Source organism: Pseudopodoces humilis, chromosome 18, assembly GCF_049639895.1.
Source record: "Pseudopodoces humilis isolate 2021_Gansu_Grassland_sample_001 chromosome 18, ASM4963989v1, whole genome shotgun sequence".
In the NCBI taxonomy this organism is placed as follows: domain Eukaryota; kingdom Metazoa; phylum Chordata; class Aves; order Passeriformes; family Paridae; genus Pseudopodoces; species Pseudopodoces humilis.
The window spans coordinates 13,828,294-13,845,255 of record NC_142217.1 but is presented as its reverse complement, the minus strand read 5'-3'; the positions used below and the strand labels follow the sequence as shown (position 1 = coordinate 13,845,255).

The following is a 16,962-nucleotide window of genomic DNA, read 5'->3' as shown; positions in this document are numbered from 1 at the left end:
TCAAGAGTTACCTGAACAGGATCAAATGAGAGATGCTAGACATCCAAGAATCGCAGATATTTCTTTGTGATGTGGTACAACAGGCTAAAATGCCATGAAAAGTATGGCTAGTGCTGGATCCTGTGGTTTGTCTCTTATTCCTTGTTTGCTGAATCCATTCTGCTCTTCATTTTCCTGTATCATTATAAATAATTGTGGGGGAGAAATGAAAACTGTTGATGCCTCTGTTTCTCTGTAATCCCCAATCCTTATTTTGCTCTAATTTAATCCAGTTGTCTGGGCAGCAGGAGGCTGAGGGGAGGCATGCACACCAGCACTGCTGAGCTGCTCCCTTTCCCACCCACCCCGGGCCCCGTGCAGCGCCTCAAACACCCACCCCCATGGAACAGCATCCAGCTTTTCCTGTCATTTATTCCAAAACGTTCTGTGCAGTTTGATTTACATCAGTCCCATCAGACAAGATCTCAGTGTGGCATCCTGGCTGCATCTTCTGTCCCCTGTCCCTCACATGCTGACAGAGGTGCTTGGACTTGCAGCCTGCTGGGGGTTTTGTGTCCATCCAGAGACCTGTGGCTGCAGTTACATCTGCAGGACAGATTCCAGCCTTGAGCATTTTAGCTCCAAATGGCATAAACTCTGTGTCAGAAGGGGCTTACGCAGAGATCTCTTGCTCCCAGTCAGGTCTCTCTGCTCCTTGTCTTTGGGTTGTTAGAACTGGAGGTGAAATGTGTTAGATCATCAGCCCTTGAAATAATTCCTTCTTCATCCTTGCTGGCACTGTGAAAAAAAATGAAAATAATAAGGAAGAAAACAAAATTGGCTGATGTCCAGCTGTCCTCCTGCAGAAAAAGAAACCCTTTTCTTGGAGACAGCTGGAGGGAGTTGAGGTCTTATATCTTGTACCCTTGTATATCTTGTACTTGTGCACACAGCGCGTGGCTCTGAGCCCTCTGACGTGAATCTTAATGCTATTTGTGAGTGATAAGATTTCTTTTTAGCTGTGTTGATAATGCCCATATGAAAATCCCATCCTAGTCAAAAGCTGTTGAAGTTGATGTTGTACTTCAGAACATAAGCAGAAATATGTTTATTTGCTTCTAAGGAGTTCAATGGCCCATTTTAGCGTTTTTGCTCTCCTTATTTATGAAATGCATCAGTCAGGACAACATAAAGCATGAAATCCTGGCTGCATTTGGGAAAAGCAATAAAATCGTACTTGGAAAGAGGTGTCTCCATAATGTCTACTGATCTGCCACCCTTTAGGAGAATAAAACAGTTGGTGTTACCCTTTTTTTCCCCAGTGGGATACACAGTACTCCAATACTTTCTAAGTTTTCACGGGCCATCACAGTTTCTAATTCTAAACAGATGAGAGTTTCTCAAGCCTTCAAGACCTGGAAATCATTTGCCTGATGTCTGTTAGGGGACTGGATGGTCCTTTTTTCCATTTCCAACTCCCAATTATATTGAGTGGTATTTAAAAGACAATGCTTTGAGCAATCAGCAATGGGTGAGGTGTGCTGCAGCGAGGCTGGGATGGGGACACGGGGATGGAGAGACTGAAGGTCTGGGAGATGGTCTGAATAGACAGGCCAAGTTTAGGAGCTCCTCCATTAATGCTGGGCCACACTGCATACTTACAGCAAGAATTAAATTATTCATTCTATTCCTTTTAAAAGAAAGCAGCATTTTTTTTTATACATTTCAGTTGCAACAGGAGCAGTACAATATTTGTAATACAGTGAATGAATTTGGGATTGCTGCCACTTATCATTATCTTTTCTATTTCACCTCACTATCCTAGCATTATCCAGAATATTAATGTACTTACTTGTTTCTGACATGATCCCCTGAGAAGGTATACTCATCTTTTTTACCTTTTACCTAAAAATATTTTCTGTTCTGTTTAGAAAGAAATGAAAAGCCTTTCCCATTGGGTCAGAGTCTGATCCTTGGGAAAGTGGTGTGTGAGTGGCTCTGAGGAAAGCTCACTGCACGCACAGCTCTGTGGTGTTATGCAGTTAGATTGCTGAAATATTCAGGTGTTTAATTCATGGCTCTCATTTTTGATGTCATCAAAACAAGCTGAGAGTTGTAGGTCCCTTCAAGGTGATGGAGCAACACACTGGCTTAGGGTCAGGGTTTGGATGAGGCCAGACCTTTGCCTGCAGGGAGAAGGGTGGAAGCTGAACCAAAGCACTGCATATCCGTGTGGAACAGATGGAGGGCAGACTTGGAAACCACACAAGAGGCTCATCCATTTCTTTAAACACCTGGATACCTCTGGAAATTTCCCCTCGGGTTTTGGGCAAACCAAGCCAGGCTCAGGCAGTCAGTGCTAGGGATGAAGTGCATCAGCTGGTGTGAAGGCATTGCTGTCATCAGTGGCACTAGGGGCTGGAACGTGCAGGGTCTGTTTGGGGTTACTTTGGAGGGAGAAGCGCTGGTGTGAGGGGTGGGGATGTGGTTTGGTGCTGGGTGTGGACACCCACCCTCTGCCACACGTGGCCCTGTGCCCAGTACCACAGAGTCACAGAGTCATTGAGGTTGGGAAAGACGTCCAAGATCGCCAAGTCCAACCATCATCCTGCCACCATGACCACATTCGTTATTAAACCATGTCCTCAAGTGCCATATCCACACGTTTCCTGAAGTATTCTGAGAGACTCCAAGACTTTGTTCAAGTTATTATTTTATTTTATTAATTTTCCCCTCGTGCTGTCATACAATAAGGAGAAGTGTCTCATTGTTCACCTGCGCTCCCGTTGCTGCCGCTGCCATCTGTGTGCCCAGCCAAGGGAGTGCCGGATAACATTCTGCCTCTATCAACTGTGGATTCAGGAAGGGCGAACCTGCTGCCTCTGGATCTTATGATGGGCGTTGAGACGGACTCGACAGGAACTACCAATAAGTGACTTTACGCCCGCCTTTACCGCTCGCTGTGGCACAAATCGCTTTTACCGCGCCGCGTTTTAGGCTAAATCCAAACCGCGCCTTCCTCCGTTGGAAGCGCAGCGCCGAGCGACATTCACGGCGACGGGAAATTTGTGGGGAAACAAACGCAGCGCCGCTGTTGTGGCGGGGGCTCGGCAGCGAGCGCCGATCCCGGGGGAGCCGCGCGGGGCCGGGCCGGGGCGGGGCGGCGGCGGCGGCGCCAATGGGAGCGGGCGGGCGGCGCCGGGCGCGGGCGGCGGAGCCTCTCGGCGAACAAAGAGGGAGCGGGAGCGGGCGGAGGGACGGCGAGCGGGCGGGGGGGACACCCGGCCATGCGGGGCCGGCGGCCGCGGCGCGGGTGAGGCGGGCGGCGCTCCATGGCCGGCGGCTCGGGGTGAGGCAGGCGTGGGCATGGCGGGCGTGAGCTACTCCCCGCCCTGGTGGGTGAGCCTGCTGCCCCGCCTGCCGCACCTCAGCCTGCGCTGGGAGCTCACCGCCGCCGACTTCCGACCGCACGACGCCGAGTACCAGCAGGTGGGTCTGCCCGGGGCTGCGGGATGCGCTCCGCCGGCGGCGCGGGGCAGCGGGGGCTCGGCCCGCCTGGAGGGAGGAGGAGGAGGAGGAGGAGGAGGAAGAGGAGGAGAAGGGGGCGTGCGGCCCCCGCTGGGGCTCCCCCGGGGGGTGGCCGTGGGTGCCGTGTCCCCCTGCTCCAGGGACAGGTGCCCCCGCAGGGCCGGGGCAGGCGGGGTGTGGGTCACCACCCCCGGCGGGATGGGCAGCAACCCCGAGCTGCCCCCAGCCTGCCCGGAACCCCAGTTCTTCTTGGGAGAAGGTGAAATTATAGACTGATAAAATCAAGGAGGTTGGAAAAGCCCTCCAAGATCAGTGAGCTCGACCTTCGACCGAGTACCACCGTGCCCGCTGCCCCACCTGGCCAAGTGAGCCCTGGAACGGGGCAGGACGGCCCTGCTGGGTGCCCCGGTGCCCCGGCCGGCTCCCGGCCTGCTGCCCCCGGCCTGCCCGCAGCCCAGCACCGGCTGTGCCCGTCCTGTGCAGGCTCCGCTCACCATCCCCAGCGATGCCGCCAGCCCCGCAGCGAGGCCAGCAGTGCCTTTCCAAAAGCAGCTGCCCTCCTGCTGGAAAACAGATGACTTAATGCACGAGAGTGGCGTTAGCATCAAGTGCACAGGAGGATGCTCACAGAATACTTGTGTGCAGCTTTTTTTTTTTTTTTTTTAATGCTGCTTAGCCTGTATCCTGTGCTTGGTTGGCTAGGCATGTAATTAAAATGATTGTGGAGTGAATCTGTGTGCTCCAACATCTGTGTTCTCTGCTGTCATCTTGGAACAGAGCTGCAGTGACTCTGCTGCCTCGTTTTGCCACGGTCTCTGGTTTTGAAAACACCATTTTGCTTTTCTGAACCTACTTGCAGTGTCCTATATGCACAGCCTGCTATCATGCACACAGGCACGAAGGCTAAAGCATCTAAGCAGTTCTTGTTTGTCCTAGGAGTAGAAGGTATTAGAAATACTTTAGGAAGCAGTGTGTTTTAGCTTTTTGTTCTAAACAGATGAGCAGATCTGAGGACTGAAGCTAGAGGAAAATGTAAGAGATGTATTTAAAGAGTCGTTGGTAGATAAAAGAAACATCTTTATACCAGTAAATCAAAGGGACTTTTGAGCTAACTTTGCATTTTGAAGCTTCAATTTGTTAATTTGTTTTAGTTCCCTTGGCTTAGCAGAGTTCAAGATGGCCACATGCAGATGTAATGCTGCACAGCAGCTGAACTGTATTTCCATGACCTCAGAGAGTAGCTGCCTTTAAAACAAGGGATATGTGATCCTGGAGATCAGAAGTTAAGAGTTCATCGAAAGATCTTCTTGGGAGTGTGTTATCGTGAAATAAGCACTTGGTGACCTTTTGAATAGACAGCAGATGTACCAGTTTTCACTTAAAATGCTTAAAAGCATTCCTAGCAATAATCTGGGGTTGTGTTTGTTTGTCAGGTAATTTTTCTACAGTAATCATATTCCCACTTAGAGCCTTCTGCTGTTCTCCTCCTGTGTAGCTGCCTCCCCTCCCTTGATGACATTAAGGACTTCTTGCACAGCAGTCCATGGCCTTTTAAGTCTTAACATCAGCTCGCAAGAAAACATCTTATCAAATCCAAACTCAAATGTCCGGATTGCTGAGGTGCCTGTCATCAAGAGAATGATTTGAGCAGCAGCAGCTTTGCTGGTTTTGGTGTTGGTGAGGGGTAGCAAGCAGGCTCCAGCACTGCAGCCTGTGCTATCAGTGCCGTGGTTATATAACCACGCTGCTGTGGCTCTGCAAGTTGACTCTGGAGTTCATAGGCACATAGATTAATTCTAATGCAGTGAAACAGGGAAACTTAATCCAGGACTGGGAACTGTAATGCTAAATGCTCTCTTGTGCTTTAAACACTTCTGAAGGCCTTTTGGTTTGAATTCTAGATTTTTTTAGGAATTTGGACCTCTTGCTCTGTTTGCAGCCTGTGCTGGCATTGTCTTCCCTTATCTTTAGGAGCCTTTCATATTTAACAGGTGAGATCTTATACATCCTCAAAATTAGGAAGTTCATTTTTTAATTTTAACATTGGCTTATTTTTCTTTACTGAGTCTCACTAGCACAAATTGTATATATTTTTGTTTTCTATTCCATTAGTAGTTGATACTCTGATTCCTAAGTGTAAACTGTTAAACTACACAGTGCATTTGATTTCCCCAGGGGCTGAGGAGAGGTCAATGGGAGGATGCTAGATGAAGTTTATGGGGACAGGTAAGGGCAGGGTGTCCCCAGGTGCACTAAGGAAGGATTACCTTTGCTAAACTATGTGACTCCAATTCATCAGGTAGCTGGACTGTTGTCAGAAATAGCCATACAGCTGGGCTCAGTGCCCTGTTCCATTCTGATGTGTTTTGAGGAAGGAAGCAATGTACCCTTTCTGATTCTTCACTGTTTCTCTAGAAAAGATTTCCCAACCCATGACCACGGGAAAGCAGCACTTTCCTTATAAAACCCTTTTCTTTAGTAACCTTTTAGTAAATACCCACCTGTTTCTTGTACTCAATGCCGGGCTTTGAAATTGTGCATCAACTGAGCATTCCACTGCAGCCAGAAGTGGAATGCAGTGGCTTGGGTTTACATGTTGTCCTGTCACTTGTTGCAGTGCCACGTGCTGCTGCAGGTGAGGAGGCTGCTGCCTGAAGAGGCTTTGCACCTCTGCCTAGTGAGGATTAGTGTAATGCCAAGCCGCTATTCCCCTGGAGCAGCAGCCGAGGATTGTGCCCTGAAACCTCTCTGAAGGCAGCAGATAAGCATGCCCTGCCAGTCTTTGAAGTCTAGGTCTTCGTTAAGTCTTCTGGGACCCTGGGTGATGGGGAATGTCTAGCAGGATGTAGATCCAATGGCTGTTTCTGCTGTTCTGTCCCAGGCAGTCCCTTGGCCAGAGCAGCAGAGGCGCCCGCTGTGCTCTGGGCTGTCTCAAGGCAGCTGCAGCCATTGTGTACCAACCTACCAGGGCTTCCTCCTTTTGTCTGAGAGCATGAGAAATGTTTGTGGCAGTCCTGCTGCCAAGGGCTGAGATCAGTGCAGCTGCAGGTTTTGGCTGCACACCTTCTTCACCTGAGTTGGGCTCTAAAACACTCTCTTGGTATTACTTTACTCTTTATCTTCTTGCACAGCGTATCTTGTTGCATTAGGTTAGACCAATGTGTGTGAGTGTGGAGGAGCAGGACAGATGCTGCTCCTCTGGACTAGACTGCTTAAAAATGTATGTGTATCCTGATGTCCTTCAGATGCTCTGCTTCTGCCACAACAAGCAGTACAACCAGTTGTTTTCTTTTTCTGGGGGAATTGAGGTGAATCTTCATGTAGAATGAGCTGGTGTTGTGATCCTTCTTCTGCATGGGTTTGGCATTCTGGTGAGCCCTATCAGAACTGCCTTCGTGTGCTGCTTGCAGGTCTGGCTTCATAGTCCTCCCTACAGAGGATCTTATCAGACCGGTTCTTTTCCTAATCCTCCCATGAATCATTTGGGTTGAAAATATCTTGATATGAACAGCTTTGTTCTGGCTGTATTCTCATCTGAGTCATACTGCAGTGCTCTGCAAAGCCTTTTCATTGTGTAGTGAGTCACAAATTCTAGAGTGAAGGGAATGTAAAAACGGAGCAGAGCTCCTGTTCCTTCTGACAGCATCATGCCAATACCAGTTCATGTCTCCCTGCCTTTTGCTGCTGATCAAATCATGATGATCTTACCAGTACTGTCCATTAACTTTCCAGTTCAGTTGATTGGCCCAGTGAGATGGTCCTGAGACTGCTGCTGTCACTAGTTTAATTTATTTAGCAATATAAGTACTCCTACTTGTGAATGACTTAGCTGCATGGCATTGAATTCACTTTCTCAGAGTAGAGTTGGTTAAGAGCCTTGAGGGTGGTGTGGAGGTCATGGGCTGGAAAGAAATAGAAAAGTTGAATAGCTTTGTAATACAGCACAACAACAGGTAATGGATATCTGCTCCAGTCAGGGTGTCTGGATCCTGACAGAAAAGGAGACACAGCACTTTAGCTCTGGAGTCTGACTGTGGGCTGAGAAGTGCACTGTGAACAGCAAAGGAAAAAAGAGGCTGTAAAAGCTAAGCCATGGAGCACTTTGGAGTTTCTGCTTTTTCTTCCTTGCTGGAAACTGGTGATGTTGACAGAAACCTGTGTAAATGCATAGGTTATGTGTGAGTCAGGCTAGAATAAAGAAAAATTCTCCAGCACCTTTGAAACTCTTCCCTGGCACCGCTTCGTGCCTTCTTGGTACGAGTCAGAGCTGCAGATGCATGGTTAGTAGGTGTAATGGCAGCTGTTTGTGCTTTGGAAGATGACTGATGATTGATTCACACCAATTAAGATGCAGAATCGTGCTGAAGGAAGCAGTGATAAGAGCAGGGACATGCTCTAGTCCTTGGCTTTGGGATGCTTTCTTCAGTGTTGTCACCCAGGAGTTTCCTATCGTACATCTGTCAGTGCTTTCGTGTCGTAATGTTCTTTTTCTCCCTCTGTACGTGTGCTGAGAAGGGATCCAGCAGGGAAAGGTGCTGTGTAAGCCCAATGATCCTTCCCTTTCTTTGGCTTGCACGCTCTAATCCAAGGCATGTGTGTTTGAACCCATAGCCAAAGGTTCAGCAAGGAATTAATTCTGTCAGGTACTTTCTGGCTCTGTGAGACTGTTTCCCTACACATAACAGCTAATGTCGTCTTTGGAAGTATTTCTTGGCTGGAGAAACATGATGGAGCCCAAACTGCCAAAAAACTTGGATTACAGAGATTGTTTTAGAACTTCCTCTACTGTACTGGCATCTTATTTCAATTTTGAAACCAAGAGTCTTTCTGTAAATTGGAAACATGTGTATAAGTCAAGTTGGATGACGTGTTTTTGTCTAGTTGGCTCAAAGTCAGAGGGTAATGTGCCTTTCTTAAAGGGGTTGGACTGAAGGTTTCTTTCTTTCTTTCAAGAGCAGATGGACCTCTTCCAAGGTCTGATCAGCTATTCTGCTGTAGCACCAGTTTGCTCATATTTCCAGAAAGGTTAAGTGACTCCTGTTAGTAGAATCCAATGTTTTCTGATGAAATTGAGGTTGTTTTTATTTTTTTTAGGAACTGCTGGTAAATTCCCTCCTCCCTTTACTCATCAGTGTCGGCTGCATGAGTAACCATGCAGTAATGCCTCCTATCAGCAAGCCAGTGCTGTGCTCTGACTCTTCTGTCTTTGATCTGGAAGAGCCTTTACTGAGGAGCTGCACCACAATGAATAACCAAAAATGTAGAACCAAGGCAATTTTTGCTGGCTGATTTTTTACCAAAGGCAGACATAAAATGTTTTTTGTTGACCGTTCATCCAGTCATGCAGCAGCATATGGTATGCAGAGAGGAAAAAGGTCCACCTTTGCCAGCTTTCTGTTTGCAGCCTTGCTTTGTTTGCTGACCCATGCTGTGCTGCCACGTTTTCAGATGGTCTCCTGAGAACTGACAGTTTCTGGAAACGCTGGCTGTAGATTACCTTACTCTAGTAAAAAAAAAGGAACTGTTCTAAATGTAGGGTTTTAGCTGAGTACAAGGTGTCTTGGAGAAATATGAAACACCTTGTGGTGCATGGAGGAAAGGAGATGCAGGTGAGTGTGCAAAGATGCAAACCATGCTCGCTTCCTCTGGGTAGGATCCTAAAAGTATTAATCCTGGACAGAGAGGATGCTGGTGCCCAGCCTGGTGAGCTTCCCAGTCTAAAGACACATTTATAGAGCATGTGGTGCCCTGAAGGAACCATCCTGGTCTCAGCTGGAAGGGTAGAACCAGAGTTTAAAACATGTCTGGTTGTGGTGGCCAGCCACTGGCACCCTGGTGCTTCTGCCCTTACACAACATTTGTCTTCCTGAGAATGCTCCATTTTTATCCACACAAGTGTAACACCATGTGACTCCTGCTCTGCAAAACCTGATCTCTAGCAGTCTGGAGAAAGGGGTAAACAAATTCAGTTCAGTCTTACTGTGTCTTGTCTCTTTTTCTCCTCGTGGCTTTTTGAGCAGAGGAACATCTGTGCTCTCCAGGTTAACAAAGTGCCTTTGTTTAAATTTTGATCCAATAAAGCAAGCAGTGCTTAAAGCAGATGTTGCTCTGGATTTTTAGTGCTCTTTATTTTTTGTTATTAGGGAAAGTGAGAAATTCTCACCCAGAAGAACATATCCCATTAGGCATGACTGGAGATTAAGGGTAGGAAGTCAGGTGCTTTCTCTGACTTAATCCCAAGGCTCTGAATGTGGATTAAGGGGCTGTGCCACAAGTCTTCTTGATCTCTTACTTGCATTTTGGGATGATATTTATTTTGGAACCTGTAAACAAAAACCTGTCCATTGAGTATGAAGGAAGTTCTGGGCCTGTGTCTCATCAGGTTTCTTGGCATGTGTCTTCAGAGCAGTCAGTCAGAAGAGCAGGCACTCTCCAATCCCTTGGAATGTCTGTCTTTTTTTCTGTTCTTTCTGTTTCGTTCAATTTGGTTTTTTTTCCTCTCCTTTTTCTTCGAGGACAAGCCTAATTTTATCCCTCTTCTCCTGCTCCTCCTCCAGCACTTGCTGATGGAAAGGGTGAAGTGCAGAGTCGATGATTGATAAGACTGTGCTGTGGCAGAGCTTGCAGGCTCACCCTGGTGTGCCCCTTCCAGGAGATGCTCCTGTACCTGTGAGGATGGGTGTGCTGAACATGATGGCCAAAGCTCCTCCTGAAGTCATTCTTTCACAGTCTTTGATGTCAAGTGAATTTGCTTGGGTGGCTGCAAGCAAGCAGTGAGTAAGGTGGTGCTCACTCTTAATTCTCTTAGGGTGGAGGGGAGTCAGCACCTTGTTTGAATTAACCTCTTGGTGACTGTCAGTTCTCTTCTTGTCTCTGTTTTAACTTTCAGTAGTAACTTTTCCACCAGTTATAGTGAGATTTCCCATTCCCCTTGAGTGAGTAGGAGAACTTGGCTTGTTTTCAGCTGAATGTGATTCCCATAGCTGGGGGAAGGGATGTGATGTCTGGGAATTTATTTGCTCTGAGATTCAGATGAGACCTGAGTAACTTTGGAATATATCAGGATTACCTGCTGTACTAAACCTCAATTCCTACTTTTAAGACGTGAGAAAGACTCATAATACTCAGGGGCTTGTTGATGTATGCTGAGGAAATAATAATAATAATAACAGTAACAACAACAGCAATAATAATAATAATTTAAAAAAAATAATATCCAAGCCCAGTAACTTTACTTCTCTCTTGGCAAGGCTGTCTGCACTTTCTGGGTATGTCATCCTACCAGTTTTTTGTTTTAGCCAATGACAATGATTAACAAGACAGATGAGCTAAAATCAAGGAGGATCAAGCTCAGGCAAGACTTCTAGGCCTGGGGATGCTTTCATATGACAGTCTGAAAAAATAAAAAAGTAATCACTGTTAGAAAGCCTCTCCTCCCCTTCAAGGGGTGGCTGATGTAGTGTTGCAGTGGTGAAAAACTAGGAATTGGTTTACATTTTTTCTCAAACCAGAAATGATTTTTGCTGCATGGCAAAAGGGTCTCCAGGTATCTAATGAACAGAGGCTTTGGGCAGAGCCATGCTGATGCTATTTTATTTTATTTTTTTTCTGTATTAGATAAACAAGGAAAGAGCAAAACACAGAGCACTTTCATGTTGCAAAAGCTTTCATTTCAAACTTCTTTTTTTCTTTTTTTTTTCTATTTTTTTTTGCGTAATGAGCCACTTATAGTTTTGGAGTCTGATCTTGTAATTGTGAGCTTTAGGGTTTGGTAAGCTGCAAATGTGCACGTTTTTGCAAAGTAGTCATTTGTGTGCTAAGGCTGCAAGGCTATTCTCTTGAATAAAAGAAAAGAAAAAAGAAAAGTAGGTTAGCGTGCAATCCATGGCCACAGCAGTCGGTGAAACTCAGTCACGATACTTGTGCTGTTCCCTTCTCCAAGCACTGGGATATGAGGGGAACATTTGCAATAATGTGTGCTTTCACATGCTGATCAGGTTGCTTGCTTCAGCAGATGTAATGTGTGCCAGCCCTCTTTGAAGTTATTATTTTAACAAATGAGCTTTGGGTTTTTGGTCAATGGTGAGAGCAGCATTGAAACCATCCAGGGAAAGAGCTGACACTCCCCTTCACCTTCACTTAAACTGGAGCTGCACCCTCAGATTGCAATTTCCTCAGTCACTACTAAATGCTTTTTTGGGCTGATACAGCTCAGAACGGTGCCACACGTGCATATGCATGAAAGCCCTTTGTAGTGTGAAATTAGGGATGAAAGATATTGCTAATCAGCCCTAACAATGCAGGATTTATTCCTGGACGGGGAAAAGAGAATGTGGGGAATGGATGTTTCACAAATGTATAACACATTCGGACGTGTTGTTATGCCAGTGTTGGTGTCTGTGCACGGACGCCCTTTTCAGGCTGTAAAACGCTGCTGTTCATGCAGGGAATTTAAACAAGCCTTCTATTCAACGCCGAAATTCAAAATAACGCCAAAATCCAAATGGAGGCACTTCAGTTGCATAATAGTGTCTGTTACAAGGAGGCCTTGGTGCAGTAGATGATGTAATGCTCCTTAAGATAAGGCCCAAGCTGGGGTTGGGGAAAAAGGGTGTCAGTGACAGAGCCATTAAAAGTATTGCTAATGGTATCAAAGCTATCCAGAGGGTGTTAATTAGCACGCCTGAATAATTCCAAAGTTGATTGTGTTACAACTGTACAGGTGGAAAAACTGCTCGGTGCTACCTGTTTTCTCTGATTATAATCGCTTTTTCCCTGGGGTGAGCTTGCTTGAAGTTCAACAGTGTGCTCAGGTTCCTGTAGCTGATAAACTGGTAATTTTGACACTTGCTTTAGGAGCTAGGAATGCCTCAGTCTGCCAAAGAGATGCTTTCTGCTGCTTGCTGGAGCTGTAATGCTCCTCACTGGGGCTGTGCCTGTAGCTGATACTGTTCCGAGGCTTCCGGCAGGTTGTTACTTTATTTCCTCCTTAAGCTGGTGGTTAATACATACTTATTTTCTTTAGTTTAGGAATAGTCTTTGTTGCATCCTCGCTGCAAGCGCCTCCAGTGTGTTGTTGTGTGGTCAGGGGGGTGACACAGGGTCGCTGCCTTACCTATGGCCCTCCCCATCCCTTCCTCCCTGGTTTTACAGTATTCACTCCAGGAAATGCTGAGAAAGTCGGGAGTAATGGAATTCATGAAATTCAAGCTGTGCTTCAATGAAAACGTGTTTTCAATTTCTGCCTCCTTGGGAGCCTGAGACTGAACTGTAATTGTAAATTGCTGGTGGGGGCTGGGGCCGGGATGAATGGAAGTGCCGGAGTCAGCGCTCTGCGGAGCCTCTCGCAGCTCTCGGCATCCAAAGGCTGCTGTGCGCTTTGTGGCAGCTTCAGGAAGCGTTTTTGTATTCAGCTGTCCAGAAAGCCCAGGCGTTTTCCTGCTGGGTTTGATCTGGCTGTCGGGGTCTGAATGACAGTGACACGTTGGAGAGGAACGGGATGGGGGAAGCATCAGCCGAGGGTGGTTTGTCCCCCCTCTCTGCTCCTGATCCTGCTCACGGTGTCCTTTGAGTGTCCTGCAGCCGATTAAGGGTGAGAATTATAATGGTGACTCAAAAGCCTTTGGTAAAACTCATTAATTCATTCCTCCTTTAATTAGACGCCCAGCCATGGGCTTGTAATTATCAGAGCCCAGGAACGTTTGCAGCTGTAATAAGCTGTGCTGCATCAATTGCAGAAATCGTGGATTTTTGGCAAATGCAGATACGGTGGACTCTTCTCAGGTCTGGTTTTTGGTGAGGAACATGCAAGGGCACAGAAATGAGAGCAGCAGCTGAGTGTTTGTTGTGACTGACCTCTGGCTGAATCTTTCCTCGTGGTGCTGAACTGACAGGAAAGGGTGGAGTTGTCCTGCTTATAAATATTTTTTTTCCTTGGGAGGTGTAATAATGTAACTTTCAAAGAGAGAAAAGAGTAAATGGAATCTAATGAAAATATTGTCTTAATATGGAGTATTGTATTAAACCTTTAGCACCTGAGGGAATTACACTTTTGGATTAAGTGTAACAAGAACAGTTGCAGACATTGCACACAGCGCCCATTTTGCTTTTTGGAAGTTAGGGGATAGCTGGGTGAATGAAAAGTACCAGGTACTTTTTTGAGTCTTCGGGGGAAGAAAATGAGTAGTGAACTTCTATTATTTTGTAATCTCTTCTCGCTTCTGAAATGGGAAGCAAGGTAATTTTCAGAACTAATTTGTGCAGCTGACCCCCAGCAACAGATGACTGGGGTGTTCTGAGAGAAGCTGGTGCTGCCTCTGGTACCTTTGAAATGCTCATGGGCTTTTTTCTTTTGCGGAAGAAGAACTAGAGGGGAAGGCTGGAAGGATTTGTTATTTCTACCCTATTGCATCTCTGCTTGTAGTTCTGATCCTTGCAAGTGCCGTGGTAGACCCTGATAATGTGATCTCCTTTTAGCATTGGACTGACAGGCTGTCAAGTGCAAGCAATCCAGAGAAAGGTACAGACCTAGGAAAAGGCTAGGCATGGAGATAGCTGCTGCCACTGGGCTTAGACAGAGATAACTGAAGGGATAGGTTTCCTTTTTAATATTTTTTTCCTTAGAATTTTTACCTTGAGTGAGGTTAGAATGAACACTTTGGGCTTGAAAAAATGGCAGCTATTGCACAAGAGTAGATCAGAGGTACTGCTAGGCAATGGCAAATATTAATGTTCATGTTCCCTTAAGAGGGAAATTGGAGTTTCAGTTGGAGTAGGTGGCAGGAAAAAATGGATCAGCTGTGTTTTGGGTCTTTTTCTGTCTGGATTTAGTGGAAAGCACAGATAGTACATCCAGTGAGGATGGAATGATTTATCTGACACTTCTATAGCTAAACAGAAGTCTTTACTTCTGATGAGGGTGCTATTTTAAAACCACTGTACAGCACTTCTTGTGTGCCTTTTTGTATTACAATATGCGTCTTCTGTTTGTCCTTCCCATCCCCTCCCCACACAGTCTGAGTTATTGTTGGTTTATGAGACTAAGTAATGCCTGGATCTCAGGTAGGACTGGGCTTCATCCCTGGCCTCTGAGGTCCAATGTGCTGGGTCTGCTGGCCTTTGCTTATTTCTGTATATATTTAAAATTCCTACAGGTTAGACGACAAACATTGGATCAACCTGAGCAGACAAAATAGCTGGAGCAGCAAATTTACCAGGTTGAAATTGCCTTTCAGTCTCATAAGTACAACTTGGTAAATATCCTGCTGAGGTTCTTGGCTGGTCTTGGAGACCATGTTCTGGGGCAGGTTTTGTACTCTAGCAGTGAACTTCTTGATCACTGCAGAGGTTGGTCTTTTTCCTGAGCTTTTTCAGCCTGACCTACTGCAAACTGAAAATCTCTTCAAACACAAGCTCTTCGGCATTTTAAATGCTCCAATATTAAATGGCAAACTGAAGATGATGAATATGAAATAGGTCAGGTGCTGTTGACAGAATTCTCTGTGTGGACAGGCGGTGCTCTGGGAGGTGCTTCCAAGGTCCCTGCGTTAGCAGGCGGCTCTTGGAGAAGCCGTGTGAATGATCATGGATGCTGGGAGCGTTCTGCTGAGGTGTAAATAACAAGGTTGGACAGTTTACGCTGGCTCTGCTGTTTTTATTAGTGCAGCTTAGCTTTCGCCTCGGGTGATGTGGAGGTTATGGGAGAAGGAGGAGGGGACAAGCTGTGAACCTGCCTCCTCTCCCAGCAGAGGATGATGAGAAGGTATGGGGATCTGGTTACCCTAATCCCCCCTTGGCATGTTAATTCTCCTTGCCTCTGTGCTTGTATCTCATGTCTGAAATTCTTACTGAGGCTGGGTCACGTGTGTCTCACTGCAGTGCCCTTTCAACCTTTTTTGTGTGGACTTCGTTGCAGCTATTAAAATTCAGTTGCCTGCTACAGTATTTCATCGCTGTTAATTTTTTTCTCAAGAAAATGTTGCTCTGAGACGTGGCTGCTCCTCTTATTCCTGTCCCAAATACATTTACTAGCTATTTGCTAGATGTGACATCTTCTGCCTGTGGTGGACCTGCCTCTTAATGTCCTCTGCAGATCCAAGTTAATTTTTGTGGATAGATCTGAATCACCTTCTGCTGATGGGGGAGATGTACCTCTTGGACCACAACAGTGACAAATACCACTGGTGAAATGTAGTTCTGCAGGTGTAACCCATGGGCTGGACTCTGATCACTGACTTAATTGTTAGGTTGGTTTACATGTGCTGGCTCCAGCAAGGGTGGTCTTGATTATGTGATGCAATAAATTAAACACAAGGTTCCTAAGAAAGAACCAGTTTCCAGGACAGGCTTTGAAAGCTCATCAATGTTCAAGTTCAAACCAGGCGTGTCTGTTTTCTCTCTGCCAAAGTGAAATTTGCTGCTTTGCCAGATGTAGTGAATGTTGATCTTCCTTTCTAACATCTGTGCCTTCAGCTGGGATTCACCAGCAGTTTAGTTCTTTACTTCCTACTCACAAACACATCTATCAGCATTTCTTTGATACTAAAACTAGTCCTACAAGGCTGTCATCCTTGAGGATGTGATCAAGTAGGCTTTTATCCTTGAGTTTGTGTTCAACTAGCCTTTGACATGCTGCTGCCTTCCAACAAGTCACTGGTCATGTCTCCTGGGAAAATAGAGATCCTGAGCATTTTCTGTGTAGCTGCACTCAGACCTTGGTCAGTGCATGGTCATGGCCTTGTGCTATGAATATGGTTAAACAGGGCTGAGAGCTTCTGGAAACTGCTGTTGTCCTCAGCTTTATTCTCAGTGAGGAATGTTGTTTTCCTGTTAAGAGCAGGACACATGTGAAACGGAACCGTGTCGCTGTTCTAACGCTGCAGTAAGGAGTATCCTGTAATGAACAGCTCGATGCTAACTGGAGGTTGTATATTCTTTTTGTAGTCAAAGCATTAACTATACTGGGATAAAAATCTTGTTCTTGGTACACCTGTGGTTTGGCTCTTTGTGTTCCAGGACAGTATTGATGGAGATGGGTGAGCTGATGGCTGGAGGAGGAGTTTGTGCTTGAACCATCACTTGGGGGAACGGTGCTGGCCACTGTGTGTGGCCATCAATGCTGCACTTGGGGTGCTGGTTCTTACACAGTCCTGGCTGTAAAGATCTAAAGCTCTTCCAGTGCTGCTGAGTGGGGTCTCAGTAGGTAGGGAAGCATCTCGTGTGATTCCCAGCTGCTCACAGAACAGGGTCTTTAGGCTGTTTACACTGCAGTCTTTGCTGTCATGCATTTACCATCCAGGCAGCAGCCAGATAAACCCCCAAGCTTGTGCCCCTGGTAAAAAGGCTTCCAAGTGGGGCTATGCATTCCAGGCACGTTCTGGCTCAATCTGAGTTAGTCATGCGTCTCACCAAGCGTGTCAGATCTGAGACGATCTGTCTCTCTTGCCTCTGCTCTCT

The 16,962-nt window shown here is 46.3% G+C and overlaps 1 protein-coding gene across 3 annotated transcripts in view; it reads left to right on the top strand.

Annotated features, from left to right (window-relative positions):
* Positions 1–3,256: 3,256 nt before the first annotated feature.
* The window catches only part of TTYH3 (tweety family member 3), a 73,822-nt gene continuing 60,116 nt past the window's right edge, over positions 3,257–16,962 (top strand). For all 3 annotated transcript variants that reach the window (XM_005523189.3, XM_088063926.1, XM_088063927.1), the window contains exon 1: positions 3,257–3,468. In XM_005523189.3, coding sequence (XP_005523246.2) covers positions 3,346–3,468 — 123 coding nt within the window. In that variant the 5' untranslated portion in view covers positions 3,257–3,345. The remainder of the gene's footprint in view (positions 3,469–16,962) is intronic.